Source organism: Gracilinanus agilis, chromosome 6 (genome assembly GCF_016433145.1).
Source record: "Gracilinanus agilis isolate LMUSP501 chromosome 6, AgileGrace, whole genome shotgun sequence".
NCBI lineage: Eukaryota > Metazoa > Chordata > Mammalia > Didelphimorphia > Didelphidae > Gracilinanus > Gracilinanus agilis.
This window is the reverse complement of record NC_058135.1, coordinates 204,247,528-204,267,497: the sequence shown is the minus strand read 5'-3', so window position 1 is coordinate 204,267,497 and position 19,970 is coordinate 204,247,528. Positions and strand designations below refer to the sequence as shown.

Sequence of the window (19,970 nt, the reverse complement as noted above, 5' to 3'; positions counted from 1 at the left end):
CTATTCTGATCATTTTGAAGGTACTTTAAATCTTAAACTTATACATTCTTATATAGTAAGATTTCTGGACTCCAATTAGTGGCATACTTACTCTGAGCAATATATTGTCAATGTAATGAAACTCGAAAGTAATAAATGTAAATAGGGAGATAGCCTCTTAAGGTTTTTTTTAATAGGATTTGAGTAAATATCTATGAACCCCATCTGCCCTTGTAGCATACCTTGATTAATTCTGATATACTGTAATTTTTCAAATGTTTTCTCCCTTGATGCCTAAAGAAGCATTTATTTAAAGAAAAATTTATAGCAGAGTTTTGCTTATGAAATAAAAATAATTCTGGATCAAATAGTTCTTTGGGTATATTACTAGATATTATTTCATGCTGCCTGAATGCTTCTCTATTCTATTTTGTTTTGTGATTTGTATTATGATCCCTATTAGAGACCTTTTCATGAGAATATTACTTATTGCCACAGAATATTTAAAAATTCAAGAGATCAGTTTAGACTCAAAATTGGTTATTCTGATTTTAATACAATTTTCTTGCTCAAAATATTGCTTTGGAATTAGTTTCTATAAAGCAAATATAACAAGGAAGTTGTCTTAAAATATTTAACATCCTTATATGCTTGTTTTTCTCTCCAAATTCAAATTCTTATATTTCCTACCTTACCTTGTGCAGTTTTTTCAGCATTCTATTTTTAAATTTTTATTTTTACTTTCAATTTCAAATTCTCTCCATCCTATCCCCTACCCACTGAGATGGCAAGGAATATGAAGTATTAAATCTCTAAATTGTATTCTAAGAAATAAAGAATATCTTTTCAAAGGAGAATTGGAAAAACTGATTTCTAACATAATGGTAATTATGCTTTTTTTAGATGAAATTACTGCTAGTTTCAGACGATTTGGGCCTCTAGTAGTTGACTGGCCTCACAAAGCAGAAAGCAAGTCCTACTTCCCACCAAAAGGTAAAAAAAAAAAATGTATGTATATCAGTTACTTGATGCTTATTACTTTTCAGTTGATTATGTGTTCTTTATGCATATTTGCATATATGCACCATTCTTTCAGGGCAGTTAAAGATTTCCCCTTAGCTTTTCAATTAGAAGAAAATTGACCAATAAAATGGTCTGAGTGAAAATCAGAATCAACCTTGTCTATGTACACTTTGAAACATGTTTGGTGCAACCCAAATGCTGCTTATTTTTCTTGGAACACACTCTGAGACAGTTAACCCAGGAGAGTTGTGGAAGAAGCGTAATGATATAATGGATTCAGGTCCCAGCTGCTATTCTGACCTAGAAAAGTCACTAACATCTTTGAACCTAAGTTTCCTTAGTTACTAAATCAGGGTATTATTATCCTAAATTACTTAAGACCCCTTCTTGCCATGTATGGTTTTTATTTTGTATGATTTTTAATGTAATATTCTGTGAATATAGACATGGGATATATTTTGTTGTGTCCTCAAAGAATTAAATGCTCTTTTGCCTAATGTTCTTTCTTTGTAAGACTAGAGAACATTTATAATTGTATGCTTTTAAAAGAGTAGTTATTTATGAATATAAAATGGGGAGAAAAGTAACTTTTCATTATTTATAGCAGTTTTCTAATCAATCAATTAAATATTAATTGCCAACTAAAGGTAACAATAAGACAGTCTTGCCCTCAAGGAGTTTACACTTCTAACAACTTAATGCCACCTTCTTTGAGGAAAACTTATAATTCTTTTAAAAGAGAGATTTTGCATGTTAATAGTTTCATTGACATTGCATAACTTTCCACTTCCAGTGCCCCTCCTTTCTCCTATTTTAAAAAAATATCAATTCTGTTTTAAGACATATAAAAATATATCAAGAGAAAAGTAATACAGTTAATCTTTCAAATAAAAAGAGGAAAAATGGGTTTTTAAAGCCAGTTATATTTTGTTTACATGTTTTCAACATTGTATTCAGCCATATTCTTTCTATGTCTAGAAAGGAATTAGTCATTTTTGAAGGCTTCAGACTAGCAAGTTGCCACTTAAAAATTTCAGTGGATCTCTGATCTTGCTATCAGTAGTCCCTCTAATGGTGCAATTCACAGCTCATCTATGCTCTTTTATTTTGTACAATGCTCAATCTTGTCCTCCTATAAGAGCTCCAAAAGGGGTTACCCATTATGCTGGAAATTAGTAAATTTGCACGAAATATTGCTCTACTTCTAAAAGTTGTTAGCCCTCCCAAAGTTTCAAAGGGACTAATCTAAAATTAGAGTGCTACAGAAAATTTACTAAGTTTGATGGGATGTAGCTTCTTTTCCCTAGTCTGTTGAATTAATAATTTCAAAGAATACTTATTTAGTGCCTATTAGGTTTAGAACACTGTGTTAGGCACAGAAGGGATACAAAGATTATTCTGCTGGACACAAGGATCATAATAACTAGATCTGTGATTGAATGAAAGGAGAGATCTAGACAAAGTATTAAGAAAATTTCAGAAGGAAGAAGGAAAATGTCTGAAGGGTGAGAAGGAGAAAGGAGGGTGATAAAATAAAAGACTTCCTGAAGAAAGTGGCATTTAAATTGAGTCTTGAGGGATTAAAAAGAGTTTCAATAGATAAAAATAAGAAAGAATTTGTTTTAGGGGCATTGGGAATAGCCTCTCTGAAAGTAGTGATTCAGGAAAGCATAGGATGAGCTCTGGGAACAACTAGTAGTCTAGTTTGATTAGATCACAAATGTACAATGGAGAATAAGATGAAGCCAGTTTGTGATGTCTTAATTGCTAGTCTTACTTTTTAATTATCTTTAGTACTTATGCAGTGTCTTGCTCAACACACACACACACACACACACACACACACACACACACACACACACACACTCTCTCTCTCTCTCTCTCTCTCTCTCTCTCTCTCTCTCTCTCTATTCTAAGCTTTTTAAAATCATCTCTATTTGAATACACTCCAACATATTGGTAGGAGTTTTATCATAATACAATGATAGGTTCTAAATTTCACACAGGATAATGTTGATAATGTCTACTTTAGAATTTTAGGTTAATTTGTTCATTCAGAGTTCAGCAAACATTTCTCAAGCACTTAGCTATTGAACACCTATTTTCTGCATTAGATACTATGACAGATACAAAAATGAATTCTTCTTGGCCTCAAAGGAATTCATAATAAAAATAAATAAGGCATAAAAATGTTGATACAAAAGTAAAAAATTGTACATGATTAATTTCCAAGTAAATGACATGTATAATAAAGAGGATTTTAGGAGAGAAGTTGATCATTTCAAGCTGGAATGATCAGAGAAAGTAAGATTTGGGCTGAGGATGTATGTAAAGCTAATGATGGATCTGTGTTCAGTTCAAGTCCCTTAATGCAGTTGAGTACTTTAGTCTTAACCCTATCAGTTTGTTTGATTCTTGTCATAGTGGTGATAAAATACCAATTCACACTAGCAAAATTGGGATGGAAGGGTTGTTTGTTTTGTTTTTTAATTCCAAGTAAATAATTTTTTATTGTAGAATGAAATAAACTGTTGTGTATTGGCTTGATAATTCTTTTCACACTGAGAAAAGATTATAGCATTCTATATCATATGGAAATATCATATTAAGAATTTTTTGGATCACTTGTACTTTTCAACTACAAAATATGCCTCTTGATTGTGAATTTGTAGTATAAGTTGAAGTGCCTGCCTTACATTTATAGTGATATTTGTGTTCTCTATGTGTTCTGTGACCAAAGACTAAATATTTCTTCAGGTATGGAGTAGGTGTTAGGAGAGGGTACACTTGGTCCTAGTATAGAGATGATTCAGTTAGGGGGAACTATTCCGAGATCAGACTATCTAAATAAACAAGCATTTATTAAATATCTATAATACTATGCAATTCTGTGGAAGCATAAAGATAAAGCAAAAAAAAAAAAAACAACCCTTCCCCTTTTATTCTGCCTCATGGACCTGGTAGGGAGGGGAAAATACAACACAGAAGCAGCTAAGAATATACTTGTTAATATAAGGAAGAGTTTTAATAACTAAGGAGATGGGGAAAAGCTTATGGCAATAAATTGTACATGAACTAAGCTTTCTTCAAAGTGTTTTCTTCTTACTCTAAAATTCTACTGCATATGTGTACAATTTATCTCTTCAAAGCTAGAGATTCTAAAATGACATGTTGGGAATATAGGATGTTCTAAAGTAGTGATACAATAAGTTCAAAAGCAGAAGTAGAAGATGGAATACTATATTCAGGGAGCAGAAAACAAGGTTGGTTTGACTGGAAAAGTGTGATGGAAAGTAATGTTTAATAAATTTGGAAAGATGGTAGTTTAGACTAAACCAAGAAAGGGTCAAGCCAAGGAGGTTGCAGCAGGGATGCAGTAAGGTTTTTCTGATCTGGCTTGTGCTTAATTTAGGAAGATGATTTTGGCAATTGTTAAGGAAGGATTAAAAAGAAGGGAGGATCTTACCTTCCACAGAACTGCCATATTAATCTTCTTAGAATTATTATAAATACAGAATTCTTTTTTCTGGTTTAAGCTATTTGATTCAGACAAAAATTGAGAAAAAAATCTTCAGAGGAGCTCTCAAGTTCAGAAATACTTCCTTCAGAGGAATATAAAAAGGATTTTGTATTTACTAATCCTTTTTATACTAAATCAGTACCACACATCCTTTCTGGGAATATTCTCACCTCTTTCTGAAGCATCCACAAGGAGCTAAAATGAACTAGCATCCTCCAACATCCCAAATCTATCTCTTGGAGAGCCCTTTTTCTGCTTACGGCATCCCTGATGATGGTATATTATTGTTAATGAGAGACTGATTTTATTTTCTGTCTTGTATATTTTATGTCCCTTACTTGCCATAAATAGTATTAATATTCAGAAGAAAAATGGTCTTGTTCTGTTTTCCCTTATTTGAAAAAAAATTACGGATTTTTTTCAGGTTATGCATTCCTTCTCTTCCAAGAGGAGAGCTCTGTTCAAGCACTAATTGATGCTTGTATTGAAGAAGATGGAAAGCTATATCTATGTGTTTCTAGCCCTACCATCAAGGACAAACCAGTAAGTACATATTATGTGGCCTTAGGCTGCCAGCTGCCAAATCTACATAATTACTTTAGAAATACTCTTTAAAAAAAAACAACTACTAATATTCTCACAGATTCTGAAACAGCTGGGTGATTTGCCAAACTTGTTGGTCTTGATGTTTTTAAAGACTAGCAGCCAGACTTGTGGGCATTGGCCAATGGACTAAAATTAACTAGAAATACTTAAAATGTACTTTATTAGTAAGTTGAGAGATTTAAAGTAGTATGCACTTTTTTAAAATAGGTTCAGATCCGTCCCTGGAATCTAAGTGATAGCGACTTTGTAATGGATGGGTCACAACCCCTTGATCCCCGAAAAACAATTTTTGTTGGAGGTGTTCCCAGACCTTTGAGAGCAGGTAAGCAGAAAATCACTACTGATTCACTTTCATAAATCTTGAACATTTCATTTTAATAGTTTTTCAAATACATTAATAAAGCATAATTTAAATAGAGCTTGAATTTATGAAATTAAGAAAATCATTAACCCAACAAATTCTTTTTCAAGTATATCTTCTAGAAACCTATCTTTTCTCTTTGAGAGATTTATTTGCCATGTTGAAATAGGAAAAATTAAGACCAAAAAAATTTCCCCATGAAAGCAGATAACGTGGGTTCAAATTTCATCTCCTGCTTAGTACCTCTGTAACCTTGGGCAAGTCTTGTAAAACTCCCTGAAAACCTCAGTTTCAGCATATGAAACAGGAAAGAGTTAGATTAGGTGGCCCATAAGATAAGGTCCCTTCTGTCTCTAAAAATATAGTCTTATTAGTGTGTGTTCTATAGGAGGGTATATTCAGGATTCCCAGATAACTGAGATTTATTCATTTAGAAAATATCGAGTATCACATAATATACACTCAGTACAAATTACAAAATCAGTGGTTTTGGAATTTAAAAGGAAGGAAAATGGAAATTTGGAAAATTCATTTGAGATTTATCTGTACTTCACAATAGTCATGTAATAAATGCACAAAAAAATGTCACTCCATGAATCCTCCTCCGATCCCCTAAGTTGTAAGCTTTACATAATACTTTACATATGGAACAAAGAGCTGAAAACTAAATTCCTTGAAATTAAAGACTGTCCGTCTTATGTGTACCCAGCAATAGGACCTAGCATTTGTATAAGTACTTACAAAGGTCTAGCCATCCTCATTTTATGGATTTTATAAGTTAATTGTGACTCCAAGAGGTAAAATTACTTGCTTCAGAAGTAACAAAATCAGAGTCCAACCTGAGTCTTACAACTCTAGAAATAATGTTTTTTTTTCCCCCTCATGTCAGGGTTGCTTCCCCTTATTTTTATGCAGTTATGAGTTACTCTGCTACAGCTATTTATGTATGTTTTATATCCACACCCAGCCTCCAATAGACTATAAACTTCAAAAAAGGGCCGTAGTTCTTTTCATCTAAGCTTTGTATCTTCCCTCAATTTAGCAAGGTACTCTGCACAAATAGATACTTAATCAATATATGTTAATACTGGGTTAAAATAATTTATTATATTTCCTAATGGCGGCATTCCAGAATGTGCAAAATTTGCAATTATTTGAGCATAGAGGAAGGAAAAAATATTAGAATTGGAAAACACACAGCTTTATTTTAAAATATTTAGCCAAGGAAGGATCTCCACTCTCCCTTCCCCCAGTATAACCGAGAAATTCACTAACTCTTTGGAATTTATAAGAGATTAAATCCAGAACTTGGAACATTCATTAGAAATTTTCCCAATCTCTAGTGTCACAGAGAAAAAGTATTTTTTGAAGCATGTTTTGCCAGAAGTTCCATTCTTACCTTCCATTCATTGATCTTTTGATAATCATATGTTAGAAGTTTCAAACTGCACACTTACAACTTCCTCAGAAAGTTGCCACACAAGTATCAGCAAATTAAAAAAAACAACCATGCCAAATATTTTTAAATTATACTTTCACTTTCAGTTGAATGCTCTAATAGTTAATAAAATTAAATCATGACATTTTTGTATATTAGCCTGAAGAAGTTTGGATCAGAGGGCTAGAATTTTTAATAATGTGATAAGAGAATCCTGGATTATTATAGATTCATACATGTCACTTCAGAACTCACTTAAAGACATAGGTACTACCTTTACACTAATCTGTTTTGTCAGTATTTAAAAGGCATTTTTGTTTAATGTCGTTGAACCAGTGCTTCTAGGTGTGGGCACTTCCTCTTCCAAAGGAGATCATATCCTTTCTTCATCTTTCATTCTGTGAAAATTCTTGTCTGTGTTTTTCCATAAGTCCTTCATAGATCTATCAATGAACTGACTTCTCATTCTTTTACTATTTCATGAGTACCAATGTATCAGAACTTTCTCTCATTCCTATTGTATGGCCATAATTCTTCCATATCCAAGATCATACATGTCCCGAATAATCTATTAAACCACTCTTGTGCAACTCATAATTGGCAATATGCTTCATCCTGCAGAAAGCCACTTGTCTTTTGTTATTGAGAATTTTTTTGTTCTATATATATTTTAAATTAAAAAAATTTTTTAGAATATTTTTCCATGGTTACATGACTCATGTTCTCTCCCTTCTCCCTTCCCTCTTCCTCCCTTCCTCCCTTCCCAGAGATGACAATCAATTCTACTGGTTTATACATGTCATTACTTAAAACCTATTCTGTATTGATATTTGTAATAGAGTGATCTTTTAAAAACCACAACTCTAAATCATCTACCCATATAACTGAGTGATAAATCTTATGTTTTTCTTTTGTATTTCTACTATTATAGTTCTTTCTCTCAATGTGGATAGCCTTCTTTTTCATAAGTTCCACAGGATTGTTCTTGATTATTGCATTGCTCTTAGTAGCAGAGTCTATTACATTTGATCCTCCCACTATGTTTCACTTTCTATGTACAATTGTTTTTTTCCTGGTTCTGCTCATTTCACTCCACATCAGTTCATGGAGGTCTTTCCAGTTCACATGGAATTGCTCCAGTTCATCATTCCTTATAGCACAATAGTATTTCATCACCATCACATACCACAATTTGTTCAGACATTCCCCAATTGAGGGGGACACCCCATCGTTTTCCAATTTTTTGGCACCTCAAAAAGCACAACTATAAATATTTTTGTACAAACATATTTTTTATCTCTTTGGGATACAGACTCAGCGGTGGTATGGCTTGGTCAGCACCCTTTTAAAGCCCTTTGGGCATAATTCCAAATTGCCTTCCAAAATGGTTGGATCAATTCACAACTCCACAAGCAATGCATTATTAGTGTCCCAATTTTGCCATGTCCCCTCCAACATTTATTATTTTCCTTTGCCACATTATTGGCCAATCTACTGGGTGTGAGGTGGGACTTCAGAGTTTTGATTTGCATTTCTCTAATCAGGAGGGATTTAGAATATTTTTATGTGATTATTGAGAGTTTTTATTTCTGCATCTGAAAATTGCCTATTCATATCCCTTGACCTTTTGTCCATTGGGAATGGCTTGATTTCTTGTAAATTTGACTTAGTTCCCTATATATTTGGGAAATTAGACCTTCAGAGGTTTTTGTTGTTAATAAATTTTTTCCCCAGTTTGTTGCTTTCTTTCTAATTTTGTTTGCATTGATTTTATTTGTACAAAAATCTTTTTAATTTAATATGATCAAAATTATTCATTTTACATTTCTTAATGTTCTCTATCTCTTGCATGGTCTTAAATTCCTTCTTTTCCCATAGATCTGACAGGTATACTATTATTCACCTAATTCTATTCACCTAATTATATACTATAATTCACCTAATTTATTTATGATTTTGCTTTTTATATTTAAGTCATTTACCCATTTTAAATTTATCTTGGCATAGGGTGTGAGATGTTGATCTAGACCTAATTTTTCTCATACTGTTTTCCAATTTTTCCAGTAGTTTTTGTTAGTGTCGTTGAGAATTTTGAATCCTTCAAGATATTGAAGTTAATGTGATCTCCCAGCTTCTAGGCTTCCTGCCTAAGCCTTTGCCTACTTCAGTACATCTTTCAAACAGCAGCTACCAAAGTAATTTGCTTAAAGCACAGATCTGACTACATTATTTCCCTACGAATCAAAAAATAAAATTCTCTTTTTGGTATGAAAAGGCTTCCACAACTCATCTTTTGACCTTCATACACATAATCACTTTTCATGCGGTCCCAAGCAGACTAATCTACTTTGTTGCTTTTCACATATACTCTATCTCTTATCTGTGAGGGCTTACACCAGTTCCTTTTTCCATTTCTGATTTGCCCTTCTTCCTCACTTCTGCCTCTTAGTATCCTAACTTAACTTGCAGGCTTAATTTATTATATACCATGATCCCTCCAGATCAGATCCAGACCTTACCTTCAAATCATCTTATTTCTATTTTTTATATGCCTATATATATAATCTTCTCTAGCTAGATTGTAAGCTTCTTGAAGATAGGGCCTTTTGTCATATTTCTAGAAATTAGCATCATTTTTTTTGTGTTTTTTTTTTAAACCCTTATCTTCCATCTTAGAATCAATAGGCAGAAGAGTGGTAAGAATTAGGCAATGGGGGTTTTCCCAGAGTCACACAGTTAGGAAGTGTCTGAGGTCAGATTTGTATCTAGGACCTCCCATCACCGCTCTCAATCCAATGAGCCACCCACCTTCCCCCGGCATCATGTTTTGATATAGTGAATGCCTAATAAATGCTTGTTGATTGATCCTTAGTCAAGGAAATAATTAGTGGAAAAATGATATTAACACACATTAGCTTTTGTGGCCCCAAGTGGTTTTGAGATCATTTTGACTACTGCATCATTTCCAGAGGCAATCTTTTTTCTTCCTCCTTAGTTCTAAATTCAACCTTCTATTGTTCCTGTCTAACATACTAATGGAATAATTCGGCCTGACCACCATTTCTAGGAAATGAGCATGAAATGAAAAAAATCATCCATGTTCTTTAACTGTTTTATATGATTAGATTAGATTAACTTCTTTTGTATTTTACTGAGAGAATGTGTACCTTTTCAGAAATCAATCCAATTAGCACATGTTATCTACAAATAAATCATTTGGAGAACCTTGCTATTAATATAGATGTTTTTCGTGTCATTCCAACTTGGCGAGCATCTTCCATGCTACTGATGAGTAATATTTCTTGATGTCAATACTCAGCAGATTTTTTTTTGCCTCCTCAGTTAAATCTCATAGTCTTGTCTAAGGAATGCTGTAGTTTGCTCTTCTGAGTCTCAATTACTATTATAAAATCAATCAAAAATAAATATGTTGCTAACAGTTGCATCTGACTCTTCGTGACCTCATTTGGGGTTTTCTCAGCAAAAGATACTAGCATGGGATCTTATAGTCAGACTTTTGTAATGTCTTTCAAACTTTGACAATTTGATGTACATGACATAGAACATGCATGCATACATACATAGACACACCATGCATGTTTATATTCATTCAATTCTTAAACACATACAAAATAGCTAAATTAATTTTTTAAACCTTTACCTTCTGTCCTAGTAACAACTCTAAAACAAAAGGCAGGGACTTTGGCAAATAATGTTAATTCACTTGCCCAGTCAAATAGCCAGCAAGTTTCTGAGGCCATATTTAAACCTAGGACCTCCTGACTGCAGGCCTGGTCCTCTATCCATTGTGCCACTTATTGAATAGAGGTTTTCAAAGAGTTAAAGTTGCATAATTTTCATCTGTTATCAACAGTAAAACTATTTAAAAAATCACCTGTAAAACTATTAGACAAATTTGTGATTTATAATGTGTTTATCATTTAAGAGAATGTCTTTTCAAGTAATTGTGTTACCACTATCTTTGAATACCCACCATCAGAACTTTCAAAGAGATTTTGTCACTGAACATTACTTCTTATAACTGAAAATCTTTTACTAACTTTTTAGCCTTAGTCTTAAATAGATTCTAAATTGAGCAACTTAACAGATTTATACATCCTGCTATAAATTTTTCTTACTGGTTTTGTATGAATTTAGATATTTTTCAGTCCCTTCATCCACTTTTTTTTAACTGCAGTGTACTATTATATAATTGCTCTAATTATCCTAAAAGAAGTTTCAATAGATCTTCTTTTTACAGCATTATATCACCAGATTGCCAAATCAGTGATTTATGTTTTAGTCTGGAGGCTCATAAAAATGATTTAATAAAGTATGGAGAGGTTGCAATTGGTAATGGCAATCTATTAATCAGTAACCATTTATTAATTGCCATCTATGTGCCAGACCCTATGCTAAATACTAGGGATACACATATAGGCAGAACACAGCCCTTACCCTCAAGAAACTCACAGTCTAATGGGAAAACCCCATGCAAATGACTATGTACAAACAAGCTAATATGTTCAGGGTACATTGGAAATAATCTCAAAGGAAAGGCATTAAGGTTTCTAAAGAATGAAATCTCAGTGGCCTTTTATTTTGTAAAAGAATTTTAGGTACAAAAAGCAGTAACAAAAGTTTTTTTATGTTGTGTATGTGAATTATTAACTTAAGAGCCAGGTGAAAAAAAATCTAATTTTAAAATAAGAAGGAAATATAAAGTAAAAATGATAAATTTGTTAGTTTCCATCACTACATGTTTAGAAAGTGATGCTATAAATATACTGTGTTTTAGTAGAAAGAGAACTATATTTAGAAGACCTCAGTTGAATTACCAGCTATCTCTGAGTAAATCTTTTAAAATCTGAGCTAGCATTTCCTCACTTATAAAATGGGAATAATACCTACATCTTAGGGTGGTTGTGAAGAAAATGTTTTGTAATCTGTGAAACACTAATGAATAGTTAGATTTGTTATCTGCATGAACCAATTTTTAAAAAAATTTCTTTTAACTATTAACCTTTTTTTAACTCCCACTTTTTTTTTTTTTTAAACAAAATTTCATTCTACAGTGGAACTAGCAATGATAATGGACCGGCTCTATGGTGGAGTTTGTTATGCAGGAATTGATACAGATCCAGAGCTGAAGTATCCAAAAGGTGCTGGGCGTGTTGCTTTTTCCAATCAGCAGAGCTATATTGCTGCCATTAGCGCTCGGTTTGTTCAACTTCAACATGGCGATATTGACAAACGAGTAAGTTATATCTTATAAATGTGCTAAATTTTATGTGTGATAAAGTGTAATCAAAACTACACCTCTAAAAATTCATAGTGATAGTGTAGTGTAGACATGTGAGAATGTTATAAACTTACCACTTTTCCTCTTTAACCTTAAGAATTACTAAGTCAAAATATTTCTGATTATACATATAAGACCAGAAATCCTTGGACATTTTAAATACTATTATTAACCTTTAACTTAGGATAGTCTTAGAATAACAGTAATCATTAATGATGTTTAATAGCAAATTATGTTTTCATAGTACAGCTTATACATACTTCATTGTGCTTGGTCATAGAATACCATTTGTCTCTATGGTTAGCAAATGGCCATTTTTTTATTAGTTCACATCTTTATTAACAAATATAATTAAATTAAATGGTTTATTTTTTCCCCAAATAATGGTTGTTTAATGTCGTTAATGGTTTCTATTCAAGTTTAAAGTGTTTCTAGACTTTGTCATACCTAAAGATAAACCTACTCTAGGAATTCTAATTCAGATTAATGTCCAAAGCAGAGAAAATAATATTTAATAACTGTCATTTTATTTTTATAAACCTTTATCCAAATGTCTTTTGGTAAATATTGGACTATATTAGTTGATTCTTAAGGTTCTCTTCAACTGTAAGCTTCTGTGTGATTCTGAGTAAGATGTTCCATTTAGTTTCAGCCAGGAAAAGCCCTCTTAAATTTTGAAATCCCTGGGAGGTGAGGGGAAAGGAGAAAGATCTGTTTATTTTATCTTTGGTGTCTCCTAGTACATTATTAGGTGGTTTTTAAAAATCATATTAAATTGATTATAATTAAAAATGCTTCTGTATTTGATACTCATGACAAAGTCAGCCAACTCTTTGAACAAGGTTTAAGGCCTTAATTTTTTTGAGGTCAGAAGTATAAACCAAATCACAGAACCTAGAATTTAATTCTAAATTTTGTAACAGTTAAAATTGGCACATTCTTTCAATGAAAAAAGTTTGTTTGACTTTGGTATAATCTATTCTATCTTTAGCCCTTTTACTTTTCTCAGAGTTACAAAATGCCAAAGATTCCCTCCGTGTAATGTCATTAGCTCAAATAAAAGCTGATTTTTGGAGGTAATCCCCTCTGCTTTCTCTCTGTGTCTCTCTCTATGTCTCTGTCTCTCTCTCACACACACATACACACACACAGCTCATTTAACATATTAAAATTCTTTGATAAAACTTGAGGTGATGACAAGAATATTTATCATCATGGCTCTGTGCCTAGATGACACCCATTAGCAGCTAGACTGATCTTCTTACCAGGTGAAACTTCAAGCAGTATTTCAACTTTATACTATAGGCCTCTGATGGGGGTGTATCCTAATTGAAGAGTTATTCTTTAACAGCTGGAGACCTTTTAAAGTATTTAGCTCTTGGATATAGAAGGAGTGGATCTCTGTCTTCCTTGTATATAAGGGTTCTGAAAAGTTGCTTCCTGTAGAAAAGAGAGGGAGAAGAGGTAGCCATTTTAAAGCTACTTTTTGGGGTTACCTATTAATGGTGATTTCGACTTGCTTCCATACTTATTAACAGAGTTCTTACATTTAAGATAAACATTTCCTAGTTCTTGAAATCAGGGTAAGGAATAAGTAGTATGGTGACTATGTAGGCATAGTCACTAGAAACCCAGAATACTCACAAATGAAAATGGGTCCAATATTTGTATTTCCAACTGTGTATATGACTTTAAAATATTTATTAATTATTTCCTAGGTGATACAGTTAACTAGCAGATCCATATTGACTTCTCCCCTCTGACTCATTCTTTCTTACTCTTAGGCTCTAAAATGCCAAAATATTTTTTTATTTAATTTTACTTAGCTCTTCATTGTAATAATGGAAAACAAAATGTCACCTATAAAATGCCTTTAAAAAAAACACACAAGGACTTTTCACTTATCTTCATTGCATTTTGTCCTTAGATTCAGCTAGTTTTTATTTGAATTCAAACTCGTCTGATCCAAAATATTATCTGTCCCTCCCAATTTTGTCATCTGCTAATTTGATAAACATTCCAAGTCATTGATAAAAATGTTAGACAATATAGAACAAAGGGATGCTCTGAGATATTCCATTGGAATAAAGTTAGTCCTAAAGCCACCTTACTCTGGACTGTGATCTATTTCAAAATATACATTTAAAATATTTTTGTTGTGGAGTAGATGACCATCCTTAAAAGTCGGTAAGATCTGGGTTTATGTTTTCTTTCTTAATGTATACTACGTGACCCTGGATGTGTTACTTAGCCTCTTGGTTCCCATAGGCATAAGTCTGTAAGATACAGAGCATCTTAGATAAGGTTAAGTAACAGGCCTCAAATGCCTCAGTGACTTAGGAGGATGTCTGCCCCCAAGCTTGTGAAGGCTTCCCCAAACGTAATGAGCAGATGAGAACAATTTGTTCCAACAACCCATTCAGGCAGCTAAAGCAAGTTCTGTGGAGCACTTAGGGCTTGTTCAGACATTGAAAGATACCAAGGTCATCCACTACATCCTGGGTTGTTGCCAGTCATCTTGACTTTTGCCCTACTGCTGGACCTCAATGACTGGAAGAGAGAAGGAAAGGCTGCCTTACTTAAATCCAACTCACAATCAAGTCAAGCCATCACCCCATGATGTCATTGGTCCTCTTCAAGTACAAAGGACAATAAATCAACAAAGCATGGCCAATAATATGTGAGACAATTGATGATCTGCATTGGTTGAGGGAGAAGCTTCACAAGGTAGTTCAAATACTAACGTATTTGTACCAGAATATGAAGATATAGCCAATTCTTTCCACAGGAATAGAAAAGACTTTGATCAGACACTGCCAAAATGGAGGTATGCTATGTCTGTAGCATTCCCTGACCTATTAGTCCAGCAGCAATTAAAAAAAAAAAAAAAGAAAATTAGATTAGTCTGGAGTTATGCCACTTACTTTGCTTTTTAGTCATTACTGCTTTTTTCTAAATGGCTGATAAAAATTTTTTTTTAAATATCAAATTTTGCCAGGTATTGTACACAAACTTAGCAAACAAAATTTGCAAGTGTCTTGTTCCATCTTTTTTTATCTTCAATTCACTACCAACCATTTTAATTCTATCCTTTGAGATTTATTCTCCTTGGCAGAAAATGAAGAAACAAAGTTCTTCTCTTTACTCTTGAAAATCAAGACATTCGGCTCAAAGATGACCAACCAATAGAAAGCGACTCCAGAGTCACAATCAGTTCATTCTTTTAGTGTACCCTAATACTTTATTGATGAATAGACTAGGGACTTGAATTTTCAGAGGTCAGCAAGATGTCTTTTATCTCCTCACTTACTTTGGGTTTCAGCTTACTGTTAACCATTTTAGTTCTATAATCTCCAAGCTGAAGATCATTCACCTTGACAGACAAAATAGAAGAAAAGCTAGTAAAAAGTGAACAATTTCCCCCCTTCTGTTGTATTTATTGTCCCAGTCCAAGCACTGAGTTTTCTTTTCCTTCTTTGATGCCCTTCATCCTCCCAACATAACTAAAAAATAAAAAATACCTTTTTTCCCCTTCCCTTAGAATTTATCATCCTTGAGTCTAAGCTTAACAAACCTGAAAATCTTCTGTCTTCTCTCCATGCCTTTTAAAGAATCTAAATTAGCAGTGGGTTTCCTTTGTATCCACATGAATCTCAAAATACCCTGCCCTTTTATTTATCATCTGAATTATTTGTGTTTGTATCCTTAGAATTTCATTCTTGAGAATATTTATATTGCGAAAGAGGGACAGGACTTGTGATTTCATTGGTAAAGGAACTTCCTCTCAGGTTGGCTCTTTTCTCAGCAGCTTCTCATCTTTAGAAAATTGCTGGGAATACTTCAAAGAATTTGAGTAACTCTCCTCACCCAAGATGACACAGTATGTGCCAGAGATGGAACTTGAAGCTATGTTTTCCTGATTCTACAGCCAACTTTCTATCCACTACCCCCAGTTGACTCTTAAAGAATGAAATTATTTTTTAAAAAATCAAAATTGTATCTACTTTATTTCTCCCTTTTTTTAAAACCCTTACCTTCCATCTTAGAATCAATACTACGTATTGGTTCTAAGGCAAAGAGCAATAAGGATTAGACAATGGGGTTAAGTGAACAATTTCTCTTATTAGTGATGATCAAATTTACAGTGTAATCATTACTGCTTATGCCTTCGTCATAATTTTCTTCATAGTTTATACCCATTATAATTGGAAAGTTTGGTAACTGACTTGTATCATTAATAATTGGTGCCCCAGTTATAGCATTTCCACGAATAAGTAATATAAGCTTTTGACTTCTACTTCTCATTTTCACTTCTACTAGCATTTTCCACTGTAGAAGCAGGGACTGGAACAGGTTGGACAGTGTATCAGCCATTAGCTAGTAATCTCACCCATGCAAGAGCTTCCATTGATCTAGCAATTTTTTCACTACATTTAGCAGGAATTTCATCCATTCTAGGGGCTATTAACAGGGGCTAGAAAGTGTCTGAGATCAGATTTGAATCCAGAACCTTCTGTATCTGGGACTAACTCAATCCACTGAGCCACCTAGCTGCCTCCTTTATTTAGCTTTTAGAGAATTTTGTGTCCTTTTCTCTTATATATGTGCATAGATGTGTACATATATGCTTATTCAGTGTTGCTCTACCCCTTCCACTAATACAGATTTCAGCCCTCTTATATCTTAATTGATGGGATAGTGTTCATGAGCTGCTACAATAAAAACTTTTTAACCTGGTGACTAGCTTTCCAGTGACAGATGCATAGTTTAGAATCAGATCCTGATAGCCTTCAAGAACCCAGAGTCATCTCTATTTCATGATAAAGCATCCAGAATAGGTTTTTAGCATAGAGAAAGAGTGACTGAAACTTAAGTGTCTATCAAATTGAGGGACGACAGTATTTTAATTGCCATAATTCTGTGGATTTGTCTCAATAGTTTTTTTTTGTTGGAAAGGTTCCTTTTTTGCCATTTTCATTTGTGAAAAGAAAAATATGCATTTTTTTTTGACAGAAGGAACATAGTTCTTAGGTTTCTGTATGCTCTTTGAAGAGAAAATATCAACACAAATTCTAACTGGAAGGAAATAAATAGCCTTTCTAGAGATAAGGTGAAAAGGAAATCAAGAACATTGTAGTAATTATCAAAGTAGTTGTTGTTGTTCATTTGTTTTCAAAGACGACCAATGGACATCACAGTGCTATCTTGACTTCCAAGTAAATTGGATGCACATGAGACATTTTCAGAGTCATCAGCCCCGCTCTGTCTTGCAGAGTTCTCCAAGGCCGTGGCAAGAAGCAAGTCAGCCTGCCTAGTGATGGCCTGGGAGGTGCCGAGTCAAGCTCTCAGTGCTCCGCAGGCCCCACTTCACCGCCTCCCTGGCCACAGGAACAAATTATTCTCATCCACCTGGGATAGACGTCTCCCCTGAATCCCCAGGGACTACCCTCAACCTGGCTTATCCCATCTGCAGAGATGGTTTGCCCAGGGTGTGGCCGCTCAGTGTGCCCTGGCTTCTTAGAGGTGGGTTGGATGAAAGGTGGAAGGAGCAGCCCTAGAGGAATATGCCAGCAGGAAGCTGCAGCCAGCCTCCCCCTTCTTATATTGGTGAAGCAGGTTTTTCTTTTCTAACAAAGCATAAGACATTCTATTTATCTTTATTAGATTCTAACAAATTGGTCAGGCACCCCTCTCTCGGGGGTGTGAAGTGAGAGCCCCCATCTTAGAGCCTTCCTTCCAGCATGCTGGCAGTCTCACTTTTCCTTCTCCTCCTCTACCTCCGCTTGCACTGGACCCCTCTTCTCCCAAAAACTAGTCCTTAGATTTGCAGATTTGATAAATGTCAGTTTTACTTTTACATCCCAGTTGATGCACAAAGAGCCAATGACAAAATTGTTGACTCCATTGAATCTAATTCTGAATTTACTTCATTGTTCTAACCATCCAGCCTTGACTGAAATTTAGGTAAACTATTGTCTATAGCATTCTTTTATCCAGCAGCCTTGACAGAGAAAGGAAATGAGGTTATTACTTTGGTATAAGCTATTCTTAAAGAAATCAATCTATTAGTGATTGCCACTTCTCTCTAAATGCCCATAAATTATTCCTTTAAAATAGTGGATTATAGGGGACACCTAAGTAGCTTAGTGGATAGAGCACTAGGCCTGGAGTCAGGTCCTGGATTCAAATGTGGCTCCAGATACTTCTAAGGTGTGCAACCCTGGGCAAGTCCCTTAACCCTGATTGTCTCTTGCTGCTCTTCTGTCTTAGAATTTGATAGTAAGACAGAAGGTAAAGGTTTTAAATAATAGAATAAAATAAAATAATTCATTGTAAAGTTAGTGCTTTACCATCAAGCTCATTGGCCAATGGTTTGCAAGACTCCTACTTTAAAACTTGAAAATTAGGATGATATAAGCCTCTCTTCATTTCTCTGACACCTCTCTAGTTCTTCAGATGTTCAACTCAGCAATTAGATATCAGTATTTCTAGATCACCAGGGGGATTCTTCAAGCCCACAAAAATTTCAGAACATTAGAACTGGAAGGGACTGTACAGGGTATCTAGTGCAACTCCCCTCAGATGGAGGAAAGAGACTTGTCTAAGGTTACACAGCAAGTAAGTATTATTTCAGAATGGTTCTAGGTGTTTTGAGGTTGATTAATTGAATATAGCAACCTAGGTTTTCATGTAACCCAGCTCTTCAGTCAGTCTTTGTTGTGCTTTTCACTAACTACTACACCATGTCTCTACGTTAAAATGATAACTCAAGTTTAGTGTTTCTACAGTTTACAAAAGATATATAAAATTTAATCAGATACTTGAGATCCACACATATAGAGGCCCAACACAAATAACTTTACATGATATGTTATACTACATTTAACTTGAAATTATTTAAAAGCAGATTGTATCAAATCTTTTAAACTTTCTGCATTGGGGGCCACAAGTCTCAGCATAGCATAGCCACTACTTTGGCCTTTTTTTTTTTTTAATTGCTTTTGGCTCTTCAGTCTTGTTCATCTCATCAACTCAAAAAACTATGGATTGAGTGGCCCTGTGACTAGCAAGAAATAAAATTTACTTAAAACAGAGAAACTTAATTTCTTCCATTTGTCTCTTACCCCAGATGAAGTAGCATGGTACAGTGGGAAAAGTACTTTTGAGATTAATGTTTTTATATTTATCCTTTTAAGGACATGGAATTAACTTTAGTCCTCAAAAGACTACTATGTGCTGGTGCTGAAGGAGAATCAAAGATAAATAAGATGTAGCCACTGCTCAGGAAGAGCTTTCAGGCTACTAGAAGAAAACTACCAGGAAAATACTGACATTCTTCCTTTCCAGTTCCTGCCTTCCTCCTAAAGAGTCCTGTACAAGTCACAAAAGCATTTAGGGAGGTGGTTTTGTTTTGTCTTTTAAAAATTTTCCCTTCTATTTTCATCTGTAGGTGGAGGTAAAGCCATATGTGTTGGATGACCAGATGTGTGATGAATGCCAGGGTGCACGCTGTGGTGGAAAGTTCGCCCCTTTCTTTTGTGCCAATGTCACTTGCCTGCAGTATTATTGTGAGTTTTGCTGGGCGAATATCCACTCTCGTGCAGGACGTGAATTCCATAAGCCATTGGTCAAGGAAGGCGCTGACCGCCCACGTCAGATCCACTTCCGCTGGAACTAAGTATAGTGAACCAGCCTCTGTTTAAGGAAAGATGGGTGCATGTGGCTTACTGTGTTTGAAGAT

The 19,970-nt window shown here is 34.3% G+C and overlaps 1 protein-coding gene across 1 annotated transcript in view; it reads left to right on the top strand.

Annotated features, from left to right (window-relative positions):
- The window catches only part of CPEB2 (cytoplasmic polyadenylation element binding protein 2), a 93,051-nt gene that overhangs the window by 71,652 nt on the left and 1,429 nt on the right, over positions 1-19,970 (top strand). The window contains exons 9-13 of the mRNA XM_044681758.1: positions 883-972; positions 4,947-5,065; positions 5,336-5,450; positions 12,003-12,184; positions 19,680-19,970. The exon at positions 19,680-19,970 is cut by the window's right edge and continues 1,429 nt beyond it. Coding sequence (XP_044537693.1) covers positions 883-972; positions 4,947-5,065; positions 5,336-5,450; positions 12,003-12,184; positions 19,680-19,907 — 734 coding nt within the window. The 3' untranslated portion in view covers positions 19,908-19,970. The remainder of the gene's footprint in view (positions 1-882; positions 973-4,946; positions 5,066-5,335; positions 5,451-12,002; positions 12,185-19,679) is intronic.